This window comes from Heliangelus exortis, chromosome 10, assembly GCF_036169615.1.
Source record: "Heliangelus exortis chromosome 10, bHelExo1.hap1, whole genome shotgun sequence".
Classification (NCBI taxonomy): domain Eukaryota; kingdom Metazoa; phylum Chordata; class Aves; order Apodiformes; family Trochilidae; genus Heliangelus; species Heliangelus exortis.
Genome location: NC_092431.1, coordinates 15,546,129 through 15,573,375, shown reverse-complemented (window position 1 = coordinate 15,573,375; position 27,247 = coordinate 15,546,129). Strand labels below are relative to the sequence as shown.

Sequence of the window (27,247 nt, the reverse complement as noted above, 5' to 3'; positions counted from 1 at the left end):
CTTTTATCCTTTCTTCACTGGTACAGTAGGCTCAAAAATTCCCCCTTACTTTCTCCAATTACTGTAATTACGTAGGGAATTCCCCGCAGCAATTTGTTAAATGGCTTGAGATGTAATATTCACTACCTTCCTTTGAAGTTATTCTACATTTATTAAAGCTCCATTATACTTAATTACTCCTACTGTAACCACTTGTATAAAATCAATACTAAAAAATATAACAAATTGAGTTCTACAGGAAATATGCCAGCTGTAAATCCAGCCTTAATAGACAAAACTAAGACAATTTTATTTTTAATCACATATTTATAGCACCTGGACCCAGTTTTCTCTTTACCCAGAACATGCCCATCTCAAACACTCAAGATGCCAAAGCCTAAAAAATTGCTTCTTTGCATTGAAAGGCAGACTGGGAAATTCAATTCCTATGTTTTATGCTGCTGTAGATACAGAGTTAAGGCACTGAGGAGAAGACAGATTTCATGTCTCCTTTCCTAATATCAGGTGATGTAGCACATGGCTGAAAGCTGCTGCATCACCTGCACTACCCAGCACTGCCATGGCTACTTGTTGCAAAGTTTGGATGTCATACACAAGAACCTCTCCAGAGGACTGCTTTCCATGCAGACACGAGATATTTTCTGTAGTTATGTGTAGGCAGCAGAACATCCGTTATTGCCTTAGATGTGCCAAAGCTCTGAAAAGCCCTTACAATTGCTGTTGCAATTAAAATTTAGTAGCAACAGTGAGAACAACAGAAAAAGCTGTCCCTATCTCTTTCCTCAGCTCATGGAGCTAGGAAGAGTCTAGGCCAAGGTTTTCAGCTTTGGAATGGCAACATTCAGTTTTAACTATGTTATTGGGAAGTCCTGACCTGTATCTGCTTCCATTTTTATAAAATTTAAATAAATACGTTTAAATCAGTTCTATTTATTCGAAACTACCTATGCAGGATTGGCATAAATTACATTGCCTTAAATCTTAATAGACTTAACTCCTTAAAATATTAGTTCATAAAGGAGTGGAAGAAGCAAACTGGCCAACTTTTAACCTGTATCTTCAAACGAGAATAACAAACATTTTCCTAGTAATTTTACTGGTATAAAGTTTAAGACATCTAGCCAGGAAACAAGCAAGAGTGTTCACTGCTCAAACTGCTTATGTCTTCTTTAATAAATTTACTTCTTTTGTTAGTAAATTGGCATTTATGCTTCCCTGAGTTGCAGCCACATCTAAATCTCAATAGCCACCTAGAATGTTAGGGGTCTAAACATAAAAAAATCTGTGGTAAGTAAATATCTTCAGCCATTATGCCTTTAGTAAAGGAACTTAGCTGAAGCATTTCTAGTCAGATGCATAATCCCTTCTTAATCACAAATTATCTGGCATATCTAATTACATTTACTGACATAATTTTTATTATAAATAAGCAGGGATGATGATTAAGGACATTGGGATTGATCCTGCAGGCTAACAGAGCAAGTGCTGTACACAGTGGTGACAGTTTTGTGCCAAAGGAGTGTAAGGACACAGCCACAGAACACACAAAGCTAAGTGTACTTAGAAAAGAAACACATGTACACACCCCTTTTAAAGCAAAACTGAACATATGTGCAGCCTGTATTTCTCAGTGAGGTACCAATACCAGTAGTAAATTCTGAGGCTATGAGCTTAAGAGCTGCATTCCTGTCAGTGATTCTCAGAAACATGAGGGCAGCCCAGTGTGATGCAGAACCCATGGAACTTGCTCAGAACATCACCTGCTATTTGAGTGTACATCTCAGATAGTGATGTACATCTCCATGCAGTGATGACACATAAGAGAAATCTAGAGGTAGCACGGGAATAGATCACTGGGTTCTGAAGGCAGAGGTTACCTAAAATGGAACAGGGAAGGGAAGTCCATCAGCAATCAATTCTCTCCATTTACAGACTATGGCTTCTCAGCAGAAAATGTTTAATGCACAGCCCAAGGCAGGAGTTAAAGAGATTTTACATTCGAGGTCTTAGTTTAAGGTCTACTTAATGGTTATATTTGGGGGGGGCTGGGTATATGTTCCTGTCAATGCCCAAACAGCTCCTCTCACATCTTAATGTTCACAACATGCCTGCCTTGCTGTTACATGGATTTGTAGTTTTGTACCTTACCCAGAGACTCGAGGTTTAGCAAAATATTTTAGTATGTTTGTTCTCTTTATTTTTAATAAGCTGAACTCTGCAGATAACAAGGATTTCTTTCGATTGTGCATATCCAGGGCTTACCAGTTCTGCAGTAATACCTTAGCAATACTGTCAGTCTCTCTAGCAACACAAAAAAAGACAACATAGCTGGGAGAATAACAAGAGCAATATTTTGCCTAGGGAACTGTCTAAAGTTGTTAGGAATGCTTTACTACTAAGTAAATTATTGTAATAAATATGAACATTTAAACAAGAATGTAAAACAGGAATTTTTTTTCCAGAGAGTTGAGACAGAATGTTCTGTTTCAAAAACATCTGATTTCTTCCCTTCAGGATCTCTTGAGGTATAATCTATTTCCTCTTGTGTAAAAATTATACATTCCCTTCCATAGCTGCCTACGCAGGGGAAAAAGACTGTGGGCATTCATGAAATGCTACCTTCACTTAGCCAAGCAAAGATGAGCAAAATAGCAGAAAAATCTGTGGTAGGGCAATTCAGCAGAAAGTATTTCTTTGATGGTTCTCATTAATTTCCACATAACCTTTCTTCATTCCAGAAAAAAAGTCAGTCTTTTATCCATCTGAAGTACAAAAAAGACAGCTTGTAGCTGAAGCAAAATTAGGAATATTTCCTGCAAAGAACAGTCGAAGATTTGCTGTGTGTCTTCTCTACCATGAATCTAATCTTCTTTACTATGAATCCAATCTTCTCTATCATGAATCTAAGTATAAGAAAACTAAGTGATAACTAAGTTAGCAGAAGCCTGAAGTTCCATGTTACAGTTATATATTCAACATGGGTCTTGTGCCCTGCATTGTAAAAGTTAGCCTTGTTTTTTTGTTTTCCTCTACTTTTTCTCCACCCTGTCCTTTCTGAAGTTGTATCAGTGAAGGACAGTGAAGTGTCCTTCCTGAGTAGTATCTAGAGAAAGGTTGTGTTCTCTCTCCTTCACTCTCAAAGCTCTTCCTCTTTCCAGCAAAGTTGTGGAGCACAACTGAGTTACATATGTGGATGAACAACAGTTCAGTCCCAAGCAAGAAATGGATGAGGACCGTCCTGCAATGCAATTCTCTGTTGGATATGTGGGTAACAAGAAGAAGCAAAAGGCTTGAGAACATACAGTAAATTTTGGTCCTATGAAGCTTCATGGGAGAAGGGTCACAGAATCAATATATCACAATCAAATTACCATAAGCAGGAGATTCAGTTTATTCTTCTTCCAAACAGACCACTCTTACAGATCAGGAACTGCAGGAACACTTCACTCGGATTTATCCTCTTTTGTCACTTAGTGCCATCAGATCAGTGGCACAGACCTTGGAAACTTGTGTGTTCAGTCAGATTTCACCCAGACTCCAACCCAAATGCTCTGTACCATATGTGGCCCATGCCTTGAAGCAGAGAAGGGCATGCGTAGTGGTAGGACACAACTTCATACAGAGCTTTACTCAGAGAGCTTAATGTCTCCTAGAGAAAACCAGCCTTAAGAAACCAAAATCCTCAAATCTGCTGATGTGACAAAACCAGGAATTTTTCTTATCTTTCATTCTGGGCTATGTTGCAAGGGAAGGAAATCACCCCAGAGCACACTGGTTTTGTAACTCTTACTTCCACAGTTAGGAGATGTTAGTCACTTATGCAACTCGACGTTGTCTATTTGGACAAAAATCTGATGGTTTGGCCCCCTTTTCCTTACAGAAACTGTAACAGAAACTGTGGAATAAGTAAGATAGTTCTATTTGTCCTGATACAGACAGGGCAGAAACTCCTGACTGCCAGGGTTGTGCCAGAGTTATTCCATCAATACCATTGAACACTTAAATGCTATGAAGCTCAGGAGAGGATCCTGCACGGGGTCAGCATGAGGGGCAAGCACCACCTGTTCCAAACACAGCTCATTTTCAGGGAAACAGATCTTGTAAGTCAGCACAATGATTGCAAGTGGATATAGGGCAAGGAAGGCCCTAGAGCACTGGGATGAGATCAGAGCAGGAAAAGGCAGGTATGAAACTTTTGCTTTTGTCCTCATTGTCATAGCAGAGAGAGAGGATGTGCTGATATGTAGCTGTTGAAGTAGTACTAATAGAGCAGCTCAGATCTGGTTCCCATCCAGCAGCTAACTCAGTTCATCTATTTTGAGCTGAGATCCAGGGTTATCATCTGCCTGTAAACACACAGTATCAGCCCAGTATTAGATAAACTCTCAGGATGCACGTGAGCATTTACTGGTGAATACTCATGTGGTTGGTTTATGACATTCTCTCTTTTAGACTATGTACAAATTGCTTGGGTGCAGAGTGGGACTTTATCTGTGTTTTGTACAACAGTTAGAATACTGATGGGGGTTGGAAAATAGCAGTAACAGTACAATAAAATCAACAGAGTGACACTTAAAATCACTGCAAAGAAGGTTCTCAGCGTTGCTGTCTTGTTTGTTTCAAGGTGCAGCATCAGGGCAGAAAAGCCACATAAAGTAGCAGAGAAAGGGGGATTCTCAAGGAAGCTGTGGCTGTCTGGTCACTTTGCTGAGATTTTTTTAAGACCAAGAATAGAACCTTGAAATCTTGGATTCTAATTTCATTGTAAAAATATGCTGTTGAATACAATCTCTTCTTGCTCAGGAATTGTACCACAGTTGAACTGCATGAAATACTCCTAAATTCTAAACTGAACAAGGGGAACAGTTCATTTCCTTTGCCACATATTTTATATTGAAACCTCGGAGATTTTGTCAGTGGGTTTGCAAAAGCACAATCCATTTGACCAGCTCATGGAGAACTGTAATACAAATTGAGGTAATCAGCCTGATTCCTCTATCCTTATACCTTTAGAAAAAATGTAATCTGATAAGATATTATACTGATTTTGTTTGGATATTAAAACATGCAAAATCATTGGACAACCAGTGACAGCTGATTAAAATCAACTTGAAAAGAATGCCTAATGATTTGCTACTGACATTTCTTCAATTAATGGAAAAGGGTACGAAACAAAAGGAATAAAATATTTTTAATCTTAAAAAAAGAAGAGCTTCCTGCAGTGTGGTGAAGATGTGTACATGCTGGAACCAGGATAAAGCTTCCCTGTGAGGAGTAATGAGGTAGTGAACCTTTTTCAAGTACACCACTTTTTCTTTTTGAAGATAATATTTGCCTTGTAGTACCAGAGTTTCACAGTCACTACAAAGCACTTGTTCAGTTCTCTTGCTGGGTATGCATTACAGCCACCATCAGGGCACAGAAATGAGTCCATGCCTGTATTTCAGTTGCCTTTTAAAGTGAGATCTGTAACGACAATGATAAATCAGTTTGGGGGGCTCTAGTTAGCACAGGGGACTGACAAAAGTCTGCTAGTGCCTCTTTTCCCTGGAAATGCCATTTATAATTTTGCCTTCACCTAGTGGTTCCTGAAAACTATTCTGATTTTACCCAAACCCAGACAAGAGATTGGAGCTGATATTCTACATGGCTCCAACTAGCTGGAAAATTACTATTCAGATCACCCCTTCTTTTTCCAAAGCTTTTTTCTGCAGCCTCAACTCAAACTATAGCCTGATGCAAGAGTTCTAGGCAAAAGGAAAACTCATGCCTTGCAAACACCTTTTAAAAAATTGCAACTCTATAATATAATTCTGCTGGAGCTTTCAATGTATTTCATTCATTCTAATAGAGATAAAATCAGAAGAACTAATCAACAGCTTGCAGGTATAATCTCATCACCTTTGTTACTGGAGGTACTGACAGTTAAATCACCAACCCCAGTGAGCCACTCTCTGGTCTTCTGGCACAAAGGGGATTTGCTTTCATCAAATAGGATTGTCCTAAACTGGAATACCATTGCAAAGGTGCTCAGATTTTCTTTGTGGTCTTTAGGGTAAATAAGATATTCAGCTGCCCTTGAAGAAAAGAATTCTTAACATGCTAGAAAACACACAACCATATATACATATACATATATACAGAGAAAGAACAAATGGAACCACCTTTATATGATAACACTCTCCCTAAAACTCTCAAGAAACAGGGAGTTAACTGGTTTCATAGTCATATATAGATGAATTCCTACAAATCTGGCATTCAGTCATAAAGTGCTCTGAAATACACTGTGAGAAAACAGAAAGGTAACTCCTACCCTTAAATGAGTGAATTTTAACTTCCCATAGTTAACATTTATATTATTAAAGGTAGTGATTATTTTTATGCTTCAATTCAATAGCAATTTAAATGTAAATAAAATATTTACTTTGAATACAGTAGTCTTGAACTACAATCAGAATTTGTTTTTCTAATTCTGCAGACAAAATCCACCCACCCTCACTAGACGAGTGTGTTCTGGAGCCTAAGCTTCTCCCAGAAAAAATTACTGTAAGCAGAGAAGTCTAGCCAAGAATGCAGATGGCAAATTTTTTGTTCAATCACATTCCAAACAGTAAAATCATTGTTCCGTTTTAACTGTAAAAATGATAAAAATACATTATTCATAGGTTGCATTTGTCATTGAAAGAAAACAACAAGTTTTGCACATAAGTAAATTGGCATCAGTCCCTGCATATGTGTGCAGCTGAACATCTCCCTTATGAGGAAAGGCTGAGGGAGCTGGGTCTCTTTAGTTTGGAGAAAAGGAGACTGAGAGGTGACCTCATCAATGTTTTCAAATATGTAAGGGGTGAGTGTCAGGGAGATGGAGTTAGGCTTTTCTCAGTGGTGACCAGTGATAGGACAAGGGGTAATGGGTGTAAATTGGAGCATAGGAGGTTCAAGTTGAATATCAGAAAAAATTTTTTTACTGTAAGGGTGACGGAGCCCTGGAACAGGCTGCCCAGGGGGGTTGTGGAGTCTCCTTCACTGGAGACATTCAAAACCCGCCTGGACACGTTCCTAGGGGATGTACTCTAGGGGGCCCTGCTCTGGCAGGGGGGGTTGGACTAGATGATCTTTCCAGGTCCCTTCCAACCCCTAGGATTCTATGATTCTATGATTCTATGAATGTAGGGTTCCTTCATTCTCTCTCTTCCATTTTGTGCTCTTGCCCAGGGCCAGCTAGACTGTGGCACATCACACACTCTGTATTTATTGGAATGCTTCTTGTGTCACCAGTTTATCTCCATCTCATACACTTGAAAATAACTGTTGTGACATTTAAATCTATTTTAGTTCCATAAAACAGTCCCAGGTCTTTGTTCACTGAGGCTTAATATAATTCCAATGACTACACAGTAGTAACAGTGACTGAATTCTCCAGTAAGATAATTATTATAACCACCTTTAAGAAAGTGTCCCCTGTTTATATGGGGGATACTGTATCCACTAGGATGTTGATAAAGTTACGTATCTGAAAACATTCAAGCACCTGATATTTTCCTTTTAAATCCAATGCCTTCTATTATGCAACCTACTGAAGCTGATAAGAGCATAAGAACTGTTGGGCTACATGACACAAAGAACTTGTCTTACCTCTTATTCAGTACCCTACCCCTGGCAAAGGCTCAGTAGCAGAGACTTGAGGAAGAAGATTTAAAAGAAAGGTAGCACAGGAGTGAATCTTCCCCTTCTGGTGAGGTTTACTGACTTTGTTTTTCAAAAGAACCATTCATGGTCAATGTAAGATCATAGAATTTTACAATCACAGAATGGTTTGGGTCAGAAGGGACCTTACAGGTCACCTAGTTCCAACCTCCCTGCTTGTCAGTCAGCTAAGTTAGAGCTCCATATCTTGTATGGAGTTAATAATTTTTCACTTATTACATTTACTTATATTAAAGGTAATCAGAATGTAAGGTACCCTGAAAAGGGAGATCTTCTGTGACTCTGCAGTCAGCTGTAGATTTGGCTATCCTGAAAAAACTTGTATCCTGCATTTTTTACATATACTTGTTTAAAGCTTTAACAGTTACAACTAGAAAGATCACCTACTACGTGCCAAGTATTCACAACTATTCATATGAATCAAAGTATTTCTATTTGTTATGTAAATGCCTCCTTGAAAACACTGATCTACACCCCATCCACTTTCTCATCTTTCCAAATGGATGCTTTTCTGTTACTTTGCAGTAACAACCTACCTATATGTATGATGCAAGTCTTTTAAAGCATAATATGGAAGAAGTTATGTACGTACAATACTTTATCCACACACTTAAGAATCTGGCAGTGCATATTGCCATGAGTTACACAGTGGTACATTTACAATGACAAGAATCTCCTTGTGTGCAGCATGAGAATGTGGCTCTGAGGTATTTTCATTATTAACTGTGAGTTATGCTTTGACTGCTTGCTTCTGGGGCATGGCAACTGCAGCCACTTATGACAGGACTGAGTTAGATTTTAATTATTCAGTACTGGTGGCTGAAACACAATAATGAAAAAACTTTTAACAATAAGAGTTGTACAACAGCACGAGGTCAACATCTAAGTTCAAACTTTCACTTCCTGTGCTTCTATATTAACAGTCACAGATACATCCAGTTACTGTGGATGTGGAATGAAGAATTCAAGGTGACAACTGTTGTATCTAAGATGAGAAATAATTCCATTTTTTACATACTTGCTAGTCAATGCTTAAGTATTCTGATTATTTTATATTTTCTCTTTAGCTCCTTGCTCAGAAGTGGCCTTTTGGGGATTCTGAATTTGGACAGTTTCTTTGCAAATTTCTTCCTTTCATACAGAAGGCATCAGTGGGAATCACAGTCCTTAATCTCTGTGCCCTTAGTGTGGACAGGTATGGTATGTTTTACTCTTTTGACAGACATTGTCCTTGTCCTTGCAGTTCTCCTAAAGCTCTGGTCACTGTTTTAGCTGGCAGATTACAGTATAGATGTGAATTGCATCTGAGGCTCAAAGTATACTATGAAGTCAATGGACTAATTAACTTTACAGTTAACTTTACAGTAAAAAATGTATTAAAAAACTCTAGCAAAGCATTATTTCACTTTCCTTTGAGCCGGTATTCAGAGTTTTTTCTTTCATATGATCTCATGTTTGGTTATTTTTTTAATAGAATCATAATCTTCAGTTTTAAATATTTTTTTTCAAATCATTGCCTGTGGAGCATAATTACACTGCTTTTTTGGAAAACTTTTATAACTGAGTTTTGTTGAAATACATGTAAAATTGCTTTGATAGTTTGGCATTGGTAGCTTTGTTAATGCCTTTGCTAACAGAGCTCAGGAAGATACATAACCTTTCTGATAGAACAGAAATCCATGATCTCCCTGAAGCTTTCTCTTCTTCAGATTGCACAACCCCAACTCTCTCAGGCTCTCCTCGTAGGAGCTGCTCCAGCCCTCTGATCATCTTTGTGACCCTCCTCTGGACTTGCTCCAACAGCTCCATGTCCTTCTTATGTTGGGGGCTCCAGAACTGGACACAATACTCCTGGTGGGGTCTCAAGAGAGCAGAGTAGAGGGGGAGAATCAACTCTCTTGACCTGCTGGCCACATCTCGTTGGATGCAGCCCAGGATATGGTTCACTTTCTGGGCTGCAAGCACACGTTGCTGGCTCATGTTGAGCTTCTGATCACATGTAATTGTATGTATGAATCCTTCATGATGTAATGATCCTTTACCCCTAAATATTGTGTATCTCTAAACATAAGTAGCTGGAGGAACTGCAGTGTCCATGAAAAGCAACTTGGAATTAATAGCTAATGGGAGAAGTGGGAGGATAAGAAAACTGGAGGCAGGAAAGAGAGCAAAAAGAAAGGCTCAGAAAACTAAAGTTACCAGCACAAGCAAGAGCAGTAGAAAATTAAAAGTGGAAAGAGAAGAGGAGCCACAGCACTAAGCAAAGGAAGTGACCCGGAAAAAAAGTGAATATTTTAGACAAGGCTGGAGCGAAATGGGGAAAAAAAAAAGAAAACAGAAAAGTAAGGGAAAACACAGGCACACAGATTTTAGATTGGGGAATTAAATTTAATAGACAATGCATGTGTTTTATGTCAGTTCCCTGGCAAACGTGCTGTATTTTCTAGGTATGAGGAAAATAAACCCTGCAGTATTTCCCCAATCCTAATTAGGGGAGGTTTGTGGCTAGACAAAGATTCTATATATTAAATAACTCACAGAACATCCACTTGAAAAATTATACTACTGCTATTTTTCAAATCACTCTTAAAGCAGGGAGTTAAGAGACCAAGTAATTGTAGGTTAATAAGCATTCAACAAGTTCCAAGCTAATTACTGAGGTTCTTCTGTTTTAGCTGAAAACCATTCATAAAATTCTTCATCCAGTTGTTCCTTATCTGATAGTTATTTCAGCTGTGAACTAAAAAAAAAAAAAAGGCTAATGAAATATCTACAGAACCCAGATCTTTCCTGCTGTGCATACTGATTGTCTCATGTGCAACAGAGAAGTAGCTTAAACAGAACAGGTACAAAATGCAGCATTTAGAACCCATTTGTTGTCACTTAGGTAGTTCAACAGGTGACACAACACAAATTTTATAATCCTTACTTGAAAACTATTTAGTCTACAGGCCTCTGTTTGCTAAGAACACCATTCAGTCAAGGATGAGATAGTATCATGTACCTTGAGCAGCTGATGGGAAAGGTTGCAAAATTGACAGTCAGTAAAAGTAAAGTTTAAATTTAAATTTAAATTAAATTTCCAAAGTTCACAAATATCTGAGTATTTGTGAGAAAGGAAATGTCTCTAACAATATTCCATTTAGTCTTTAAAGCCAATATTTGATATTTGGTAAAATGAAGTATAAGGGGATCACAAGCTATTTAAAATTAAATCTGAATTTTAATGTGGATAAATATGTTTGAGAAGACATGACACTTAATGTTTCTTTCTTCATACCTCAGTACAATTTGTTTCAATGCTCTCAGAATTCCAGTCTCATGGAATTCCAGTGTCATAGACCTCCTCCCTATAAGTGAACCATTGCCTCTCTCCTTTCTGATACTCCTTGAAGACAGGGGTGCTTTGATTTTTAATCTGCAACTCCAAAATATAGTCTGATGAGTACATTCAAAATCTTTACACATATTTTTATGTTAAAACGATGTACTGAGAACCTGTCCATAGCACTCCTGTGACAATGCTTTGTATGATATTGGTGTAGATATCAAACTAAAAGTATCCTAGGGCCTATATCCCTTAACTAATGGTTTTTCCCATCAGGAGCTCTTCATTCCTTATCTTAGAAATTCAAAATCCAATCCATCCCAGTACACTCAAAGCATCCTGCTATCCCTGTGCATTCAAGCCTATACCAAATTTCTGTGTGCCTTCCAGCCATCTTTCTACCATCCCACCCTAATCCTTCCACAGCTTTCACTGATGAGAAGCTCAAAATGAGCCAGCAATGTGGGCTTGCAGCCCAAAAAGCCAACCTGGGGGGCATAAAAAGAAGCACGGCCAGCAAGTAAAGGGAGGTGGTTTTCCCCAACTACTCCCCCCTCATGAGATCCTGCCTGAAGTACTGTGTCCAGTTCTGGAGCTCTCAACACAGCCAGGAAGGACATGGAGATCTTGGAGCAAGTCCAGAGGAGGGTCACAAAGATGATCAGAGGGCTGGAATATCTCTCCTACGAGGACAAGTTCAGCCTGGAGAAGAGAAGCTCTGGGGAGGCCTTATAGCAGCCTTCCAGAAGCCACAGGGGGCCTACAGGAAAGCTGGGGAGAGAGTTTTTACATGAGCAGATTGTGATAGAACACTGGTACTGGTTTAAGCTTGAAAAGAGGAGATTTAGGTTAGACATTAGGAAGAAATACTTTAATGAGAAGGTGATGACACACTGGAACAGGTTGCCCAGAAAAGTTTTGGATGCCTCCTCTCTGGAAGTGTTCAAGGCCAGGTTGGATGGGGATTTGAGGTGTCTCTGATCATGCAGAGGGGTTGAAACTAGATATCTTTAAAGCCCCTTCCAACCAAAACCACTCTATGATTCTATGGTAATCCTCCAACCTAAAGCTTTCTGATCTAAATTCCCCCATTCTGAACTTCTCTTGCCAAAGCTCACCCAGCCCTGCAACTCAGAACCTACACACTTCCAAACTGTATCTACCTGATCTGTTGAGAGCATCTCCCTTCCCCATACCCTTCAGCCTCCTTGTCCCTGCAGGTATCCCCTTTTTTACTCCAGTTATCTGCTGTCATCAGCTAAAATCACCACTCCACTTGTGTTTCTCTGAAAAGCCCAACCTTGGCTTGTGCCTTGGAAAGATGTTTGGAATAGAGTTGGCAGCTGCACATATCCAAATGTCTCTGCCAGGACACTACAGGGCAGAAAATGAGGGCATGTCTCAGGAAGGAAAGAATACTTGCCAGAGTCAGGACAGGAAAATGACACAGCACCTCACAATTTACAGTTTGATTTGGTGGCTTCTTCTTCTGATATTTTTTAAAGCAGATGACTTTTCTTGGCTTTTTTCCCCCTCAACTGAAGAAGATGATTTCATGAATGAATGCCATGGTATATCTATGTAGGACTCTAATTGCAAATGAGAAAGAGCTTTTTTTGGGGGTTGGAAATAAAATAAGCACTTTTGAAACTCATATCACCAATGACAGAAAGCTCTCCAACATACATTTCAGATTGTTACAAGATCATAAATAATATTTGTTTTTCCATATTTTTAGATAACACTGTCTTTGCTAAATTGTTAGAAAAGATAAGTAACTTGTTTACAGTAGGTTTTTTATCAAAAAATATTTTATTTATGGACTGGTTTGTACTCAATATTGTATGCCTCTCAGTCAACTCCAAAATTTTTTTTTTAAACTTATGACCTGAGTTGACAGAGATGTTGAGGTCTCCAAGCTAATAAATTTCTTAAATAAATTTTCTTGAAAACTGGCTGACCAGACAAGCAGAGAAGAATGACCCTGTCAGTTCCCCAAATGGGGGGAAGGCTGCAGTCTGGTAACACAAATCCTTGAGAACTGGAGGGAGAGAGAATGTGAAGGGAGGATCTGGAAAAGGGAGAAATGCAAGAAATGCATGGGTTGCATTTGAAACTTCTTTAAGAGTTTTCACCTTTTACCAAGGTTCGTTATGAGACACATGCACATAGGAAATGTAGGACTCAGTGATTCCACTTTTTACAGAGAAACTTGCTATCTAAAGGATGAAGTAGTGGGAAAATATGTTGGTTTGGGCACATACAGACTTCTTAGCCATGCACTTCAGATTCTTCTCAGAAAAGCAATACAGAGACTGAGATGGCTTTCCAGACAGTCCTGATCAGCTCTCTGTTGTACTGTATGGCAAATACAGAATATGCTGCACAAACCCAGTATTTTTAAGATTGAATAATGTAAGTAGAACAAATGCAGTTTCATTTCATGAAGAGTATTTTCACAGTATTTTATTGCATGGAAGCTGATCACTTCAACTAGCACTGCTGTTACAGCTGAGGTGGCTGAAGGACATAGATGTTTTCTACCTATTAGAATGACTTCTGGCAGCTTTTTACTTCTGCTTTGTCAGTGAATTACATGGTCTGCCCTCAAAACATTTCCTACTTAAATAAGAAATCCTTAGTGTAGTCCACACAGCAGAATTCCACCCTGTCCTAAAAAAAAAACCACTCGCAGCCACCTCTATGGTATCCACTCCTTAATGTGATTTGCTCTGTCCGAGGTGGCTTGAGACCTGGCAGAGCCCCTGGAACAGGTAGAAAAAACAAGCAAGTCTAACATGTCAGCATTAGGATTTTACTTAATAGACAAAACTGGAGCAAGATCTTTGAATTTCAGGAAGAAACTGAAGGTTGGAAACTAATGTCTGTCTCTTCCAGGTATAGAGCAGTTGCCTCCTGGAGCCGTGTTCAAGGAATTGGAATCCCTATGATCACTGCTATTGAAATTTTCTCCATTTGGCTTCTGTCCTTCATACTGGCTATTCCAGAAGCAATTGGTTTTGCTGTGGTACCTTTCAGATACAAGGATGTAGGTTATGTTACCTGCATGCTCAATCCTACAAATAAGTTTATGTTGGTAAGTAACAACTTTTCTTATCTTTTTGGACTCCAGAACATTAGACAATTAAGATAGTGAATTATAACACACTTTAGTTAGCCATTGAAGTGTAAAATATATTTTTATGTATATTGCTGCAAAGAGGTTCCTTCAGTTCCTACAGTTCTGAGACTCACAGCTCCAGTCTAGGTAGCTTGGGCACTGTTAGCTGCCATCTAGATACAGCAACTCAGGAGCAAGAGAAGTGCCTGAGACACACCAGACATCTTTGGCACGTTTCATAGCCCTCATCCTCTGGCCTACTGCAGCTTAACACTTGCCAACACCCACACCAGCTTTTTCAGAGAAAGTGAAGTGAGTAGTGCCTACAGAATTAATAGATCTTTACTGCATAAGGGGCTAGTGCATAGTTTACTGCATACTGATTTTCTGTCTGGTTTTATATCTCGCTGTGAACCCAAAGAAGGACCAGCCACCATTCACCCAGTAATAAAAAAAAAAGTAATATTTTGTTTTGTCTCAGAGAAGGCAGATAGAGGAAGGTCTTAAGTCTTGAGTGAAAATCCATATATTTCCCAGACTAAAATTCTTCATAATAGTGTGCAAGTTTCTCTTTTTTGAATGTCTGTCAGCTCTCCTTTTATTGGATCAGAACATGGCTTGGGCTAGAATTAGGAAGGATTGGGCAAAACAGAGCTATGAAATTTAGAAAATAAAAAGTGTGGATGATAGTGTTTTTCAGAGGAACATCCCCAACTTTCATAGGGTTACACTGACTGCAGGGATGGCAGAAAGAGCAAAAGACAATTTCAAGAGAAGACAAAAGGTATACCCTGATGGAGATAAATAATGAGGGTGAAGATCGAATGGAATTGCCCATATTTTTGTTTCTAAACCCTACAGACTACATGACTGTAGAGAATGTAGCTTTAAGAATATGGTTTATGAAATGTACGCTGCAGCAAGTTTTCCTTTTGTAGTGACTGTTTTTCTCCACAAATATGCCTGGACAATATTCACTTCCTCACTCCCTGAGAAAAAGAATAGTTGTCTCTTCACTCCTCAGACATACTACAGTTCAGGTCTTCCACAGGTGTGCTAACTTTGTGATTATTGTTTTGTTCTTCATGTGGTAAGCAGAAAAGCTTGTTTTGTTTTATTAGCAGGAATTAGTATTATATACTTGCTCAGCAAAATTCAAAGGCTCCAAATCTGCCCACACCAGTTTAATTTTCAAGGAAACAAACCAGCATTTACATTCAAGATGAGAGAAAATGTTGGCCATGTCAGTCAAAATTGAAGGTGGTGTTTGGTGTTTCAATGTGTTGCAATCAAGGACAAACGTGTGATTAAAATGGAAATTTTACTTTAAGTACCGTATTTACTACTAGAAACACCACAATGAACAATTACTAAACTTTGGGAAGGATTTATGATTAATTTTTTTCTTTCTTTTTTTCTTTTTTTTTTTTTTTTTGTAATAGGAATATTCATGTCTAAAGCTATCCTTGAAAGACTTAAAAGATTCATGCTAGACCACGATTCCCAAGAGGCTGAATGCACTAGGAAACTTGTTTAAAATGCACATTTCCTGTAGAAAACCAGTTCCATGTGGGCTTTCAAGACAAACAAAAGAATGTCTACTTCTCTTAAATCATCCCAATTTTGTGCTTTGATGTAAACTTTGTGAAACTCACATTCCACAATTAATCATTTACAGACATTTCTGGGGAGCTTTTATAGCTTCACAAAGCCAAGTCCTCCTCCAGGATGGCTGAAGCAGCCAGGGCTGTGTCACAGAGCTCCACGTCTGTGTGTTCTTGACTGACAGGCAGTGCTCACTGGAGCTGGTAGACCTATGTGACAAAGTTTTCCTTGAAAACAGAGTATGGATTTATGCAGTACACATTTAGTGTGCTGCCCAATCACTCAGAGTTTAGTCTGACTCAGAAAACTTTGCCACAGAAAAGATGTCTCCATGTATTTGTAATCCTTTCCTCTACAGAAGGAGTGGTAATTAGATTCCCCCTCAGCACAAACTCTTAAAATATGAGGCATGTTGTTTTCTGGTTTTCTGCTGGCAGAAACTCTGTTCCCAGTGGGAGAAATTCTGCCCCCAAGGAGAGTACAACTATGCAGCAGAGTGTAGCCCCTCCTTACACAGGGATGAGGCTAATGAGGAGCAGGAAACAAGCTAAACACCACAATTCAAACTGGTCTGTGAGGTGGGGTTGTGCCCTAGATACCAGCAGCACACTCTAAATAACAAGCTCTGTAAGCAGCTGACAGTGTTTGGGCAGGGGGAGAAAAATGAAAAGCATTCCCTTTTCTTAGTAAATTGACTTTCTAGGGTAACTAAAGCACATGCAAAAATGCATATTATTAAATACTAGTCTATTAATTCTATTAATTTTTTTTCAACTTTCAAAGTTTATTACTGTTCAGTTTTAAATGTAAGCAAGATGTGAAAAGCTTGCATTTTCAAACAGGTTTCATATAATCCTCATTTATTAGCATTTTGACATTTGGTGTGGGAACTGTGATGTTACAAAAGCATAAATAAACAGGAATAAACAGGCTAGGGGGAAGGTTCTGAGAACGGGTCCCACTTACACACATCCATCTCAGTGACAAATAACATAGAGAAAGGAAGTACTAAAAATGTCATTTTTCAGTGCACGCTTTTGATTGAGCATAGAAGTTAAAAAACAAGATACGATAATTGCTCAAGTCTGAAAATATAATTGTCTACAAAGAGTATATCTAAGTGGTATGAATGGCAGGTAAAGGGTTAAAAGAAACAGTACCACTGAACCCACAGGTCCTGAGCTTTGCCCATATCAGACAAACACTTATGAAGTGGCTCCTATCTGCCCAGTGTATAAGCAAACCAACTGCCAGTCTTTTCACTGATAACAAAAGGTGATTAAACTTACAAGACATTTTGAATTTTCCTTTTTTGGAATTAGGACAGAAGCCATAGAGGTAAATGGCATTTCCTGAGACGGGCTTTTATTAGATTTGTTAACTCAAACTGACACTGTCTACATTTTGGCATTTCTTTTTCACAGAACTAGTTTCCTATTTTCGTGAATGAGCACAAAAGCTAAGAAAACGAACCCCAAAAAATTAATTCCAACCCAAGACAGATTGTAACAAAGGTACAGGCAAGCTAGCTGTTACACTATCACAGTTTAGAATTTTGATTTTTTTTTTAAAACAGATCAACATTAAGAAAGTTTACCTAATATGTGCTGGTTACTGACAGACACCAGTGTACCGACTGGCACGCTTTCCATGACCTTTCTCTGGCACTTTGCATTGAATCACAAGAAAATATCTTTTCTTTTCTTTACCTTATCTACAGTTTTACAAAGATGCAAAGGATTGGTGGCTGTTTGGTTTCTACTTCTGCATGCCCCTGGCATGTACTGCCATCTTTTATACACTAATGACTTGTGAAATGTTAAACAGAAGAAACAGCAACTTGAGAATTGCTCTCAGTGAACATCTGAAGCAGGTAAATAATGGGAACAGCAACGTTTTGCTAACATTATTCTTGTTTGGCTTAGCTTAGAGATGTTGCAAAGTGTACTTGAATGTAGTAAATTACAGAAATAGAAAGTGAGTCTATTTACGATGTTAACATATTCATTTAAACCCTAAACACAAGACTAAATCATAGTATAAGGAGGTATTGAAGACAATACATTCAAGAAACTATCAGGGTACTTTAGTTCTTTATGCTCCCCTGCTCTTTAATCTTGAATCAATATTGGCTAAATGTTTTGGCATTTAACTGCAAAGATTTTTTCCAAATTAATGTTTGTTTTGATTCATAAAATCCATGGGTACTTCATGCTTCTGACACTCTTTTATATGCAATCTTAGTTGCATATAAAAGGCAATTGTAGAACAGCGTGGTTTAGAGTAGAATGGGGTTTAAAAAAATTTTTTTCAGGGTTATTTCAGTGTTCCAGCATGACTACTGTAAATGCTTTGAAAAGAGCAACAGGAGAATAGTACCAACAAATGATCATAGAGTAAAGTCACCCATGGAACCATCAGACCTCACTGCTGGTTTTTCAGCAATGTGATGTTTAATTCCTAGCTGAAATTTTACAAACAGTCTGTAGCTTTTCCTCTGTGCTAACATCACCCCCTGAAATTGTACTTTTTCCTTCAATTTCCACATTCACAGAAGTGAATCCCTAAAGCAGTCCCCTCTGCATCACACAGTTCTCTCAGAGCTTCCTCCTCTGCTGGTTCATTCCAGAGCAGGGTGGACCAGAAAATCCTCCCCTTGTGCAGATCCTCTGCTTTTTCCCCTCATCAGGCCTCAGGGTATGCAACACAATCTGCCCTAGGGCCACACACCCTATCAGCTTCCCCACCTCTCAGAAATATAATGGTATGTATGGAGTAGGGGAATCCACCCTCCACCTTTCCCATCCTGGCATGCAGTGCCCAGGAAGCTCCTGAGGCTGCTTGCTGGGGTTCTGACTTGATGCCACAATTTACAAATGCTTGTTTAACTATCACCTCTTGCCTTAAGCCTCCCTCCCTTCCCCACATTAATGTCTGGTCACAATTCTTTTCATATTTTGATGAAAATTGCTATTTTAAGAAAGAAGAAACAATAATAATCATACTCAAATCTTAACAAGTTACTGTAATCACACATTTGACTGTAAGTTTCTCAATGACAGCTTTGAAATGCTTATATTGCAACATTACAGTGGCAGTTTCAAAAGTGGCATTCCTACCCCCTCATATGCTTCTCCTAATGAAATCCATGCCTACCAAACACCACCAGTATGTGTTGTCAAAAATCCACTAAAACATCTGTAAATTTTTAGAGCCATATAAAATTTCCATTAAATTTAAATTATTTCCTGACTTAGTACTACGAGATTAAACTATAATACAGACATTTCCAAAATATTGTTTGTAGAGGAAATCTTTACTTAAGAACATCAAGATCACATAGCAGGGATCACATAGCATAATTTATATACTGTGCAGTATCCCTTTGTGTAATGTGATGCATGCTAAGCATAAAAATAATATATCACAGAGAATTTGACATCCTGATTAGGCACAGAGTTGAATGGAACTTTTATTGCCAACTGATACGTGTGCCTTGGGTTTAGATTGTCCTACATCAAGAATTAGGTACAAATGGTTTATCAAGCAGATACGATCAGTCTCCCTCACACACATAAAAATGTTTTCTTGCAGATACTGCATGTTTCTGAGGAAAAAAGTTTATCTAAGGGATTGCCAGAAAACTAAGCCAGTGTAAAGGAATAAGAAGGCTGGGAAGGTAATCAGGTTCAGGAAAGCCTAGCCATAGATTTTCCTTGGCTATCATCCTCAGTGTCCTGGCAGGGACCTGAGTGCTTCAGCTGCTTCAGTCTTAGAGCAGGTTGTGTTGAGGGTTGCCAGAATTAAGAACATGACAAGCCCCATAAAAAAACAGTTCAGGGATATCAGGTAGTCTGGAAACTGCACTTTGTGAATCCTTGCACATTTTATCTAGATTTTGCTGCTAACATTGCTACACTACAATCACCTACCAACATGAATTAGGCACTCACAGTTATCTTTACTTCTTTTTCTAGCGTCGAGAAGTTGCAAAGACAGTTTTCTGTTTAGTGGTGATTTTTGCTCTCTGCTGGTTCCCTCTCCACTTGAGCCGAATTTTGAAGAAAATGGTATACAATGAAAGAGACCCTGGCAGATGTGAACTGCTCAGGTACTTCATTTCTATATCACTAGTTTATAGTGTAAAAATATATCATGGCACATACTTAGAGCTTATGTGAGAAATGCCATTGTGCATACAGCTGTGGTGTTAGATGAGCCAGCACTTTATTTGATGCCTTTTCAGCTGCATCCATTTTTGGAGGTTTCAGTTTTAATTAGTTTGCATAATTTCATCAAATGTTTGCCACCACTGCAATCACTTTCCTCTGGTCTTTGGGAAGTTAACTTTGAGACAGGTTATTATAGACCTGGCATGGAACAAAAAAAGATTGAGGGGGGTAGGTAAGAAAAAGTTAGTTTCTGTGAGAAAAGATTTTAAGCACAAAAAGCACAGAAGCTTCTACAATAGCTTCTACAAACAGTTTACATTTATTTGCTTTCTCTTTTGTTACCTAGTTTCTTGCTGCCATTGGATTATATCAGCATCAACCTGGCAACTATGAACTCTTGTATAAACCCAATAGCTCTGTATTTTGTGAGCAAGAAGTTTAAAAACTGTTTTCAGGTAAGATCTTCTTGGTAAGATTTTAGTTCCAGTTAATGAACTGTATTAAAACACTTAGTCATTCATCTATTTTTAGCAGCTGGGAGAAGAAGTATGCAAAGGAATGAAAGTTTATAAATTGCCTGGTTTACCAGCTAGCAGCTCACACAACACACACACCAAAGTGAAACTGGAACCCTTCACTTCATCTGAAATGCTCAGCCAGTAAATAGGTGTGACAACTGAAATAGACATGCTCTTATTAGTACTATTGATCTGGATGTGACATGTACATGAAATAGAAGTTTGTTGACAACCAAATTTCCCACTCTAAATAAAGACAAAAACCTCATACCCAGGACACCAAGCAGACAACAGCTAAACAAGCCCATTAATAACTAAAATTTTCAGGCCAAAGTAGGCATCTGAGTTGACTTTGACCACTGAATATGCATTATGGCTTTTACCTGCATTTTTCTAGTTCCTAACCATGAAAACATTTCTTAAGGCTAAAATAATTTCCTTGTGACACTGTATCTGCAAGTCTCCTTTCACCTAGGAATTAATTTTCAGGTTATATTTAATGCTTCCCAGCTTCATATTATAGCTTAACCTTTCCTTTCTAATATCAAGGTAATTAATACAAGCAATCTTTCCATTTTGTATTTGAGTTCCTCAGCATACTTCTGTTGCTATTTTGCATAACTACCCATAGGTAGACAGTAACTATACCTTAAGTCTGGGTTTACCTCTCTGAAACACTCCCTTCTCATTGAGAAGGGAACTGGAATTTCCATGATCTGCAATGACCTGTTCACGACTGTAAACAATGATACCTCTTGTTATATTCACTTGCTCTTTTCCTAAATTATTTTATTTTCTAAGGTGTGAGAAGAAACCAAAGACACAGGCTGGGGACTTTTCTTCTTTTCTCTTACATGCTAAGCAGCATGCTGATCCCTAAATGTGAAGTGCAGTGATATAGAGGGAAAAAAAACCAAAAAAACCCAACAACCCAACTCTTGGGTTGAGTTCTGCTGGCGTTCAGTCTATTTACCTTAGTCAACCAAATTTCCATATTGATACTGTGGAAGTTTTTCTTTAATAGGAGACACAGGCTGGGCCTAATTTGCTGCATTCGGGATGTTTAATCACAAGAATTATTTCCATAGTAGGATAAAAAAATTGCCTGAGTGTAGCTATTATTTCCTTCAGGTAGAATTGTCTGTTCATTTCTGCATGAAAATCATAGCTGGCAATCTGCATAAAGTGCACAGATTTGTGTTAAGCTTTTTTTTCTTTCTGTTTCCAGTCCTGTCTTTGCTGTTGCTGCTCCCAGTCTAAGAGCCTGGTAACTTCAGTGCCCATGAATGGCACAAGCATGCAGTGGAAAAATCAAGAACTAAACAATCACAATACAGATCGAAGCAGCCATAAAGACAGCATAAACTGAAAAAAAAGGACTCTGATACCACTTCAGAATCAAAATTGAAAGCAGTCACAACAAAACTATTTGAACAGGAAGCTTAGTGACTGTTCCAGAATCAATTCAGACGTGTGCACCCTTGTACTTTATTCTAGAGGTGACTGAGAAGATTGACTGCCTGAAACTGTGATGCTCTGTGAACTGAGATCCACTGGATTGTAATTCTGTCTCTGGAAATGATATTGATCAGATTATGGCACCAAAAAACTGACTTGAACTACACAGGTGGTTTACTCTTCTGAACCAAGCAGGAATTGTCCAGTGTCTGGAGTTGGTAAAATCCAATCTTTTTGCCTGATCATCACCTAGAATTAATCACTCTGAAATATTTCTGGATATATAAAAATGGAATCTGTCTGTGAATATATTTTCTCTCTGTACATTTGTGTTTAACCTTTATTTGTGTGGTGGGTATATTCCATGCACCAGTATGTTTTGCATGTTGATTTTTTTCAAGTTTATGTTGAAAAATGTTTTGGTCCACACCAGTATTTTATGTACTTATGTTACAATGGGTCAGGACATTAGCTGGGCAGTTCACATTTGTAGCACTTCAGTATTCAAAAATAGGAAAAGACCATTTAAAGCAGCATCAACATTTGGCACTTAAGCACAGATTAATACCAAAAAAAAAAAAGTATTAATAATAGCACAGTACTACACTGTGTTATTCTAAAGCTCTGTACAAAATAAACGTAATTAAAATAACCTATATTAGAACAAAAAAATGAAAGAGGCCCACAGTGGGGCACCTTACAATGTGTTTTTAATTAACCTGCCATGTTAATTCTTAACATATATAGACATATTTATCTATATAGACTATAGCTGCTTTAAATCTAAGTCAAAATGAAGGTCAGTGAAGCATTATTAAGGCTGTCCAAAGGGTTATGAGAGTATGTTTTTTATCATAGCAACTCTGCACAACACCAAATAAAAACAGTGACCATGAGGCTGTAGTGACTGTGAATGCAGAACTGAGAAGTCCATGACAGCTGGATTCACACACATATATTTTATGCCTTATGCTTACAGAGTTATTTGTCTTACTCTCACAACATTCAAAGATTGTAATGGGGTTTGATAGCTTATTAGAATTGTTAACCATACAAATGCTATGAATAATATATAAAAAATGTTGCTTACATACACATAAGCTGATGAATTACTTATTATTTCAACCCAATATGGCAAGAGACTCCTTGTTTGGCTATAAAAAAATTCTAATAGGTAGCCTTTCATTGAATAGTGGAATTAAATAGCATGATGCCATATTTAATATGCTTCATGCACAGATTTGCTAGGAAATTCATAGCATCTGTTGAGCAAGGCTAAGAAGCAGCAATTAAAATTCCCACACATTTTAAAACAACCAGTACATTGCAACTGAAAGATATATTCCTACATATTTTGATTTATCATTTCAAAATGCTAGTACTTACAGGGACTTCTGCTGCACAAGTTTCCCCAATGTTTACATTTACGCAAATCTTCTAAAGTGTATTTTAAAAAAAATCCTTAAATTGGTTTACCTATTTTTGTGTACTTTTGTTTTTGTGACATATATGCCTGTACAAATACATAAAAGTTTATGTTCACATGTTATAAATCCAAATACAGTCTTCTGACAGTGCTCTGTAGTAGTGCCAAAGAGCATGGTATTGAATGAGACTTGGCTGAATTTTATTCAAAACATTTCATCTTCCAGCTGTATCAAATCACATCAAATGAGTAACAAAGCTTTTCTTTGAGATGGCTGAATTACTGAGTCTCTTTATGTCCTGACACCTTCACTTCTCTTTCAGCACAAGGCACTGAGCAGATGACAAAGGTAAACAGAACGCAGACATGAGGAACAGATTCAAGTTGTTCATTGCCCCTTCTTTATTTCAAGGCAGGGAAAAGCTTTGCATGCAGTCCCCCCTTCTGTTATTTATCTGGTGGTTCAGGTAACCAAAAAAATCATACTGTACCAGCAACCCAATAATCTGATTATTTAGAGACAAGCTTTTCATCCTCTCTGCATAAGGCAGTGAGCAGTCGAGAAAATTCAGGAAAGAAACTTCAGGGCTCTTCTACAAAAAAAGCATCTATGTGCAAAGCTTTCAGGCACTGGAAGGGACCATTTTTAGGCTTTACCAGCAGTGATGCCAACTACAAGTCATGGAAAGCTTGCAGTTTTCCTTCCAGCATTAACACTTCAAACATCTATTGCTTTCAAACCAGTAGCTGGCTGTATTTTGTGGGAAAGAAACATGCACATGCAGACACAAAGCATGCTTGAATCCAGCTCAGCCTAGATGGAAAAAACATGTTCCCACTCCCCAAAGAGCTGGCTGACCTTAGTGTCAGCATTATAAAAAAAAAACTTTTTAACTAAAGAAAATAAGAGCTTAAAGTATCTAACAGACTCAAGAGGTGGTATTTAGCATGCTTTGGAATGACTTTTGGAAATTTATCCCTAAGTAAAAAACCAAAATCTTAAGTAAAAAAAGAAACTATTGGTGATCTTCATTCCATCTCCTCCTGACAGTGGAAGGACAGACAGAGCCTAAATAACAGCTGGGAGTGAGGTCTCAGACTGTTTTGTCATGCATGCTCTTTTTTATTTTCACTCATGGCTGCTGCTCCCACTCACAGCCCCATCCCTAGGAACAGAAAGTGTTAAGTGTTAAACAAAGAGTGTTAAGATGTGGCAGTTATGCAAAGGGGGGGAACTGATTCTGTAAAACTTTGTAAGGTTAATTTTTAATTGTCTCCTTCCCAAAGCTAATGATAAATTTTCCTCCTAGTATTGCGTCTACCCTCAATTCTGTAAAAGCTGTCTTTCCAAAAGAACTGACAGAACTCTTCCACAATTCTGAAATTTCACCCTGTTTAATTTTAGTCTTTCCTTTTTTTTTTTTTGCCAAATTCAGCAAAAAGGTGCTCTTGCTGCATCAGAACCTGTGTAGGTTTAGTTAGGATCTTGCTCTGCACAGAAGTGGGTTTTTTTTTCCTTTCTTTTTTCTTTTCTTTTCTTAACATCAGGATCATTTTCCACAACAGGTAATCTTCCATACTGTTCTAATTTTATAGATAATTTTATGTCTGGTGTTTGCTTGCCCTCAGCTGAACCAAGCTTGGCATTTTTCTGCAGTTGACTGAATATCTTTTGCATGTTTCATATTTATTTCTCACACGAAGCAATTTTTTTTCATCATAATCAAAATCATGTAGCTATCACAATAATCTTTTTTGTGGACTTTGCAATTCCCAACTTTTTCCAGTCCATTAAGTGGAAAATTTCATTTACTGTTTTATATACAGTCTCACATCTCAACTTCAAACACTTTGCAGACGTTTAGAATCCTGTTATTCTCCTTGTCTTCAGTGTGCATTTATATCAAACTACCTCCTCCATCTTTCAAAACCAACTATGAACCCCCTACCCAATTTCAGTAATTTTTACTGAGCAGAGTTAGCATCATTATGAAGCTGCAGTTTCTAAAAAACTACAGGATGGGTAGAGGAACAAGATCCTACTTGTGCTCTATACAGAAAATTGCTGGAATGGAGTTTATGTGCTCAGCAACTTCACATGATGGATGTTATGAAAATTGCAGATGCAAAAAAAAGCTTTGATCAGAGTCTGCAACTTGTAAGACATCTGAGGATCAAACCACAACACACAAATCCTCGGAAACCAGTATTCCTGAGTTCCATTGCTTGTGGAATTACTTGCTTTTTTTGCTATTTCTCTCTCATCATTTACATATTTACCGCAATATTTTCACTATATCATTCGATTCTTTGAAGCCTTATGGATTTCAGCTACAAGCTGAAAAATTCAAATTCTGTTGCATTTGTATGAACAGATTTCTGCTCAAATGGCCCTGAGGCAGTGTATGCATTTTCATTAGAAGACACAAACTCAGACTGCATCCTAACATTGCCTTGCAATTTTTTTTTCCAGACAATCAGTTGTGCAAAGCTTGGATCAGTGAAGTTCTCCTAATTTACAGCCCCCACCCTTTCAAAGACTAAATAAAAGCAATTATCTCCAAAATCAGGGTAAGAGTAGACACATAAAAAGCTCATGGATTAAAAACAATTACTAAGTTGAACTGTAAAAAAAAAAAAAAGCAAAACAACAAAACCAGGGATGTTTAAAATGTAACTATAAAAGAAGCACAGCTTATCAATACTCCAAATGTGGGAAAGGAAAATAAGAACTAAATAAAAAAATGTGGGTCATCTCCACTTTCTCTAAAGGAAGAAGAAATTAATTGACCTATAGTATCTCATCACAGTCACAGTTTTGCAGCCTTAGTAGATTAATAGTAGGAAAAGAAAGTTCAAAACAGTGTTGGAAATTATGAGAAAAAATCATTTATTCCATTCTTCGGCAGCATTGTGCCCACATTTCTAAGAGTAACTCAGTATCTGCAAACTGCTCTGAAATCCATGATTTGGAGATACTTGGTACAGCACAGAATAAAGCCTTTACTTTAATCTCATGTTGTCTTGGGAGTGATAACACTGATTCTACAAGCCACTGAATCAAGCATCCAAAAGGATTAATGAGAAGCATTTCCAAGCCACTCTGGAGAACACGTATTCTGCTTATACTTTAAACATAGGAGAAGATTAGAAATCCATCATTACAAGACACCCCTGTGCCATCCTATAGCCACACTTCTTATTTATTGAAATATCTGTGTCCCAAGATTTTGTGTCCTTTTGATTCCAAAATAGTTGTAGAGTGGTGTCCTTGCTGTTACCTCTGAATAAAGTATACATTAGGATTGAATTCTGTCAAATAGCTACACAGCACTGATAAAGCACCCATCTCCAGACACATGGCATATTCCCATACAGCACTGCAATTAAATCACACCACTAGAAAAGTTACAGATTTTTAGGGTCAGGTGTTAAACAGAAAATTAACATAGTACTCTTCAGGCAAATGAATGCTTCAGCCCAGTACTACTAGTGGAAAATATATGAAATTTTTTAGCAGGAAAAAATGAAACTGTATCACTCTTGCTAATTCAACCAGAACTAAAATAACAGTTAAGAGAGTAGATGCTTACATGAATAGGAGAATGTCCACATTTACATGAGCTAGAATATAATATTGTAAGGGCTACAAATCTTTATGCTCCAGTATGAAAAATAGGTGTAAATTCTGGAGGCTAAGAAGAGATAACTATCCAGAGCAAGATTATTTGATTTCCCTACAATGTTTCTCTAAAGGAGTAGCTCCAAAAGACATCTCAGCTGTATGGATAAGTGTGAAGAAAGGGAGATTCCCTACTAACTGTTAATTAACATTCATAGAATCATAGAATTGGCTGGGTTGGAAGGGACCTCAGAGATCATCAAGTCCAACCCTTGATCCACTACCGTTGC

At 37.9% G+C, this 27,247-nt stretch overlaps 1 protein-coding gene across 2 annotated transcripts in view; it reads left to right on the top strand.

Moving 5' to 3' along the window:
- The window catches only part of EDNRA (endothelin receptor type A), a 30,193-nt gene extending 6,579 nt beyond the window's left edge, over positions 1-23,614 (top strand). For both annotated transcript variants that reach the window (XM_071753703.1, XM_071753704.1), the window contains exons 3-8: positions 8,775-8,902; positions 13,934-14,132; positions 17,482-17,634; positions 19,739-19,872; positions 20,280-20,388; positions 21,680-23,614. In XM_071753703.1, coding sequence (XP_071609804.1) covers positions 8,775-8,902; positions 13,934-14,132; positions 17,482-17,634; positions 19,739-19,872; positions 20,280-20,388; positions 21,680-21,820 — 864 coding nt within the window. In that variant the 3' untranslated portion in view covers positions 21,821-23,614. The remainder of the gene's footprint in view (positions 1-8,774; positions 8,903-13,933; positions 14,133-17,481; positions 17,635-19,738; positions 19,873-20,279; positions 20,389-21,679) is intronic.
- The last annotated feature ends 3,633 nt before the right edge of the window (positions 23,615-27,247 follow it).